Source organism: Neoarius graeffei, chromosome 6 (genome assembly GCF_027579695.1).
Source record: "Neoarius graeffei isolate fNeoGra1 chromosome 6, fNeoGra1.pri, whole genome shotgun sequence".
NCBI lineage: Eukaryota > Metazoa > Chordata > Actinopteri > Siluriformes > Ariidae > Neoarius > Neoarius graeffei.
The window spans coordinates 90,641,738-90,648,003 of NC_083574.1; the positions used below are offsets into that span (position 1 = coordinate 90,641,738).

Genomic DNA, 6,266 nt, shown 5'->3' on the forward strand with positions numbered 1-6,266 from the left:
TTTCATGCACTCATCAGTATAAAACCAGCTGTGTCCACCTTTGTTTCAACTGTAAGATGTCCAGGTTGTCTTCGTGCATGCAATCAACCATCTCTTTTATTATTACCTGGCCCTTGCTTTCCTAATTCATTCATTCATTCATTCAGTCATTATATTCAGTCAACTTACTTCTGATGAAACTGCAGTGTTTTAATGGTCATCCAGAAAGACTTACAACACCAGGCAGCTCACCATCATCCTATGGTTGGGCATTTAGGATTTGTATAAGACACTAAACCATCTCATGGCCCATTTTTATTGGTTGGGCATTTGTGATGTATACATGCAGGTTGTGGCATGCTGCAAATGTCAGCTGGTGAATCTTCTGGCCACCCCAAAAGCCTTTTGCAGCCACTTCCATTGATTGATCTCCACTTCAATAGAGTTGCTATGTAACTTGCCAGGTCATTAGAAATGAGTGTATATAGACATTGCTAGAGTTACAAGTGGATTACACAATGCAATATCTGGAAGGAGTGCATCTCTGCAATATCTCAAAATGCAGTATTACAGAGGGACTCTGTAATGTAACCTCCTGCACTGGAATATCATATGGTTAGTCAGCCACTCTTGTATTCTCCTGACTTCACAGACAGAGTGCTTACAGCCATGCTGTCCCAGGTGGTGGTATTAATATTACAATATGTGATGAGATTAAAATAGCATACGAATCCTATGAAGTAAAAATGAAATAAATGTGACATACTACATAGGCCAGAGGGTTCATCCATAAAAAAAAAAAAATAATAATAATAATAATAATAATGGAGGCTATAGTCTTGCAATTGTTTCATCTACATACTCACTAAAAAAATACAGTAGTAAGTTCTCTGGATTTTGGGCTGGGGAGACAATCAATACTGGAGACATGGCAGATTCAATTGATGCAAATAATTTTTAAAGGAAATTTATGATTAGACATTTTTTGTAATGCCTAGCGTTACTGATTATTCTTTACCATCAAATATTAGTATGTAGGGGGTGTAGATATTCAAAGAAAAGTTTACCCAGCAGAGAGTAGCTATTGTGGGGGAAAAGAAAGGAACAGAAAACACTTTTAGGCATGGAAATCTGAAGATAACACAGGCTGTCACATTGTCATGCCTCCTTTGATCATGTGCCACAAGTGTAACTTTACCATAGAGACTTTGCATTTCAGTTTGTATAAATACCACATATGCTTCCTGTTCAACTTGATCTCTCTCTCTCTCACACACACACACACACACTCCCAGATGTGTAGTGGTAAATGGAGTCTATCTTCACACTTTTTCAGGTTGCAATGGCTATCATCAATTTTTCCAGAGCTAATAAAGCTACATGCAGTCTGCGTGGAGAGCCTATATACCCACATATATGGAAGAATGGTGACATCATAGTTGGAGCAATTTTCCCCTTTCACAGCAGTTGGGAAATCACAGATTTGTCCTATTCAGTCAGGCCATCTTCAATGACGTGTATGAGGTAAGCAGTAAAGGAAAAGAAGCATTTAAGGCATTTATTGAAGGTCTACTGTAATCAAAATATAAATAATGATCCACAAGCAGTAAAGTTACTGTTAGTTGAACAATATTAAGTAATTTATACTGCATGTAATATTTTTCTGATCTTTAATCAGTCTAGACTTCAGAGCTTTCCAGTATTCACAGTCCTTGATCTTTGCAACAGAGGAGATCAACAACAGTTCATCTTTACTTCCTGGAGTCTCGTTGGGCTACAAGATCTATGACACCTGTGGTTCTGCAGCACTGGGGGTAAAAGTGGCAATGACACTAATTAATGGAAATGAGAACTCGACCTCTGATGACATCTGCACAAAGCCAGCACAGGTGCAAGCCGTAATAGGAGAGACGTATTCATCTGTGTCCATGGCTATAGCAAAGAGTATAGGACCCTTCAGCATTCCCTTAGTAAGAATTTAATTTTTTTTAATTTTATAATTACAGAATTTTACAAAGTATAAGAAACAAACAGATGGAAAGAAATATTGTAGTTTAATTTTGATGTTGGGTGGAAAAATCCTGAATCTGAACCTAATGCCAGAGATGCCTATGTGAATCTAATTTTAGGTCAGTTACTTTGCCACCTGTGAGTGTCTCAGTGACAAGATGAAATATCCCTCATTTTTGCGCACTGTTCCCAGTGATTTTTACCAGAGCAGAGCACTGGCAGAGATGGTTAAGCACTTTGGCTGGACCTGGGTGGGAGCAATCAGAAGAGATGATGATTATGGTAACAATGGGATGGCAACTTTTACCAAAGTAGCAAAGCAACTGGGCATCTGCTTAGAATATTCCCTTACATTTTTTAGAACCTATTCACAGGACAGAGTGCTGAGAATTGTTGAGCAAATTAAAAGCTCCACTTCTCGAGTGATAGTGGGATTTCTCACTCAATGGGATTTGGAAATTTTGGTGCATGTATTTTCTGAACACAACATCACTGGATACCAGTGGGTGGGAACTGAGGGCTGGATCGCTGATCCAATAGTGGCCAAGCATGATAAGCACAACATACTGCAAGGAGCCATAGGGCTAGCTATCCCCAAAACAAGGGTGGCAGGTCTGAAGGACTTCATTCTAGATATAAAGCCACTGAAATCTGTTGGAAGTGCCATTTTTACAAAATTTTGGGAGGCTTTGTTTAAGTGTAAATATACAATGCAGAATGAATCAGCAAACTCTCCAGTGTGCACAGGAGAAGAAAAATTGTCTGAGATGGAAAACACTTTCACTGACATGTCCTTGATGCCCATTTTCAGTAATGTGTATAAAGGAGTGTATGCCATTGCCCACACATTACATGAACTTCTTGGCTGCAAACAAACATGTCCTACAAATAAGCAGCCCAGTCCTTTCACAGTGAGTTAATATTGTTAAAAAGTTTTTTTTTTTTTTTTCACATAGGCTTTAGACCTTTGCCACACAAATGCTGCACTAATTTAAAATTAATTTGTTTTCACTGTAAACCAAAAAAAACAACATATTTTAATTCACATATACATTTGCACTATTTTTTTTCCAAGTTTCTAGATCATCTCAGAAAGGTACATTTCAAGACCAAAGAAGGTGAAGAAGTTTATTTTGATATAAATGGTGACCCACCAGCAAAATATGAAATAATTAACTGGCAAATAAATAAAGAGAATCAAAGTGAATTTGTCACCGTTGGCATGTATGACTCCTCTCTTCCTGCTCATGTTCGATTAGCATTAAACAAGTCCTCGATTGTGTGGACACAAAATACCAATAAGGTGAATATATGGTTGGTATAAATTGTATAAATTATAATTTAATTTCCCTATATGTCAAGCATTTGGTGTGTGTGTGTGTGTGTGTGTATGCATGTATGTCTCTTGCTTGTATTTAATTGTTTAACAGTCACAAGTGGAAAAAAATGAAGAAAATATTAATATTTTGGATTTCATTATGAATATTCATCTCAATAATAGGTACCAATATCTATATGCCAAGAGAGCTGTCCTCCAGGCACCAGAAAAGCAGTACAGAAAGGAAAACCCATCTGCTGCTTTGACTGCATCCCGTGTGCTGCAGGAGAAATCAGCAATATGACAGGTAAAAAAGGACAAAAGATTATGTAAAGATTAAGAATATCTAAAATGGATGGGGGGACCCTGCGGCACATTCTTCAAGACGCTCAGTATAATTTTCCTTATACAGTTGTACAAAGTGTACCTGAGACTACATTTTTTAAAGCAAAGGGTTGTTACACCAGCTCTCATATTTGTTTACTTTATTAAAGTTTATTGCATGTTATGGTATTTTTATGAAAAGTATTTTCCGTACATTAGTATTCCAGCACAAAATTAAATGTTCGAGAAAAATGTTTGTATGTCAGTAAAGAAAGCAGCATTATGTAAGACACCACTTCTCAGACAAAAACAAAACAAAAAACAGAATGAGGGTAGCTGCATTTTGCATGCAAAATAAATAAGCACGTGTGGTGGTCCAAGATCAGTAAAACTTGCAAGCTAATTTCCTCACAGAACTGGGCGATTGTATCTGAGACTAATATGTTTGTACAAAAGGTGATCACACCAACTATCGACTTTATTTAATTTTGTGCCGAAGACTTTTGCAAAGTACTGACTGTCTGTCTGTCTGTCTGTCTGTCTATCTACTTATCTATAAACTTTGAGAACTCACATTTGGGTTAAACATGTGCAATACTCTGTATATCTAACTTGTATGAAATGTACTATTAGTAGTATCGACTTCTTTTCTCTCCCAATGACAGACTCGATTAAATGTGATCAGTGCCAGCAAGATTACTGGTCAAATGCACACAAGGATAAATGTGTAAAGAAAGAAATCGAATATTTGTCCTATGAGGAAACTATGGGAATTTTGCTGACAGCAGTCTCCATTTTTGGTGCATTTATGACAATGGCAATAGCAATCATATTCTTTCGATATAAAGATACACCAATAGTCAAAGCCAACAATTCTGAACTGAGCTTCCTACTGCTCTTCTCTCTGGCTCTGTGTTTCCTTTGTTCACTTACTTTTATTGGTCGGCCCTCTGAGTGGTCTTGTATGCTGCGCCACACAGCATTTGGGATCACATTTGTCCTTTGTATTTCTTGTGTACTGGGCAAAACTATAGTGGTGTTAATGGCCTTCAGGGCTACACTTCCAGGCAGTGATGTTATGAAATGGTTTGGGCCTCCACAACAGAGACTCAGTGTACTTGCCTTCACTCTCATACAGGTGCTTATTTGTGTGCTTTGGTTAACAATATCCCCTCCTTTTCCTTTCAAAAATCTGAAGCACTACAAAGATAAGATCATCCTAGAATGTCATTTAGGGTCAAACTTAGGCTTCTGGGCTGTGTTGGGTTATATAGGATTTTTGGCACTTTTATGTTTTGTTTTGGCTTTTCTGGCACGAAAGTTGCCTGATAATTTTAATGAAGCCAAGTTCATTACATTCAGCATGCTAATGTTCTCTGCAGTCTGGATCACTTTTATTCCAGCTTATGTGAGTTCACCTGGAAAATTCACTGTAGCTGTGGAGATATTTGCCATTTTAGCCTCCAGCTTTGGTTTGCTGTTCTGCATCTTTCTTCCAAAATGTTATATAATTATATTGAAGCCAGAGAAAAACACTAAAAAGCAAATCATGGGAAAAGTTAAGTGAACGAATAGTTGAAATATTAATCAGTACTATGGCCTTATATAAAGCATATTGCCCACTGAGTTTTAAACTTAGTTGATTAATACATCTTGTAGACAACCAAGTACAGTTCAAAATACTTCAGAAGAATATAGAAACATTAGATATCAGCTCTTTTATTTTAAATAATGCTCCAATTATTGAACTATCCCAGAAATTCTGTACTACAACAGTATAAATTATGTTCCAAGGTTTTTGTTAGTTGTTTCCTTTTTTCCACTTAATTGCCACAACAGAAATAAATACTATTCTTAACTCATTTATTCCACTCTTTGTTAAGTGGTGTTACAACTTTGAGCAGCTTGTATAAAGGTATGCAAGCTGTAATAAATAAATAAATTTAATAATAAATACATGCAACCCAATTTTTTTGTTATAATACAAAGAGTGTAGTGCCTTAGGGATAAATATTGAATTGAATTGTTTAACAAATTTGCATACACCATATTCCACTGGCAGCTGTAGGTTTGTGCAGTTATTACTCATAAGCAAACAAACAAAAAATTGCTTTAAACCAGCATTTGTCTGTGAGGTTTCTGACATCTATGCAATATTCATTGAGATTCCTTTTATAAATCAGTGATCAGCACTAGAGCAGTACAATAATGTATGACTTGTATGGAAAACCCTATCAAATTATTAAAATAACTTAAGAGTTTGTGGCTTCAAGATTTCTATAGAAACTACCTGTAGTGGATATCTTGTATTCATGTACAGTCATTAAAATAATAATAATAATAAGAATAAGAATAATAATAAACCTACTTTCTTTTTTTTAATTGTGGCCTAAATAAATAACAATTGTATGAGTCTTACCAACTTCTGGAACCAAACAAATACCCTCAGGTGACAATAAGAACACAACAGATTTTAATCTGTGGCATTTCCCCAAAAAACTTAAACCAACATTCAGAAACCAGGTGGGAAAATTAAGTAAATCTTATAATTCAGTCACATGTAGAAGCATCTTCAGCAACAATAACTTGAAGTAAATGTTCTCTGTCAGAGAAGATTCCATTTTCTCCATTTATT

The 6,266-nt window shown here is 36.1% G+C and overlaps 1 protein-coding gene across 1 annotated transcript; it reads left to right on the top strand.

Moving 5' to 3' along the window:
- Positions 1-1,288: 1,288 nt before the first annotated feature.
- Positions 1,289-5,198, top strand: LOC132888377 (extracellular calcium-sensing receptor-like). The gene is made up of 6 exons (XM_060924432.1): positions 1,289-1,503; positions 1,658-1,949; positions 2,109-2,900; positions 3,065-3,292; positions 3,491-3,614; positions 4,297-5,198. Exons 1-6 carry the CDS (start codon positions 1,289-1,291, stop codon positions 5,196-5,198), a joined length of 2,553 nt encoding a protein of 850 aa, XP_060780415.1.
- Positions 5,199-6,266: the final 1,068 nt, after the last annotated feature.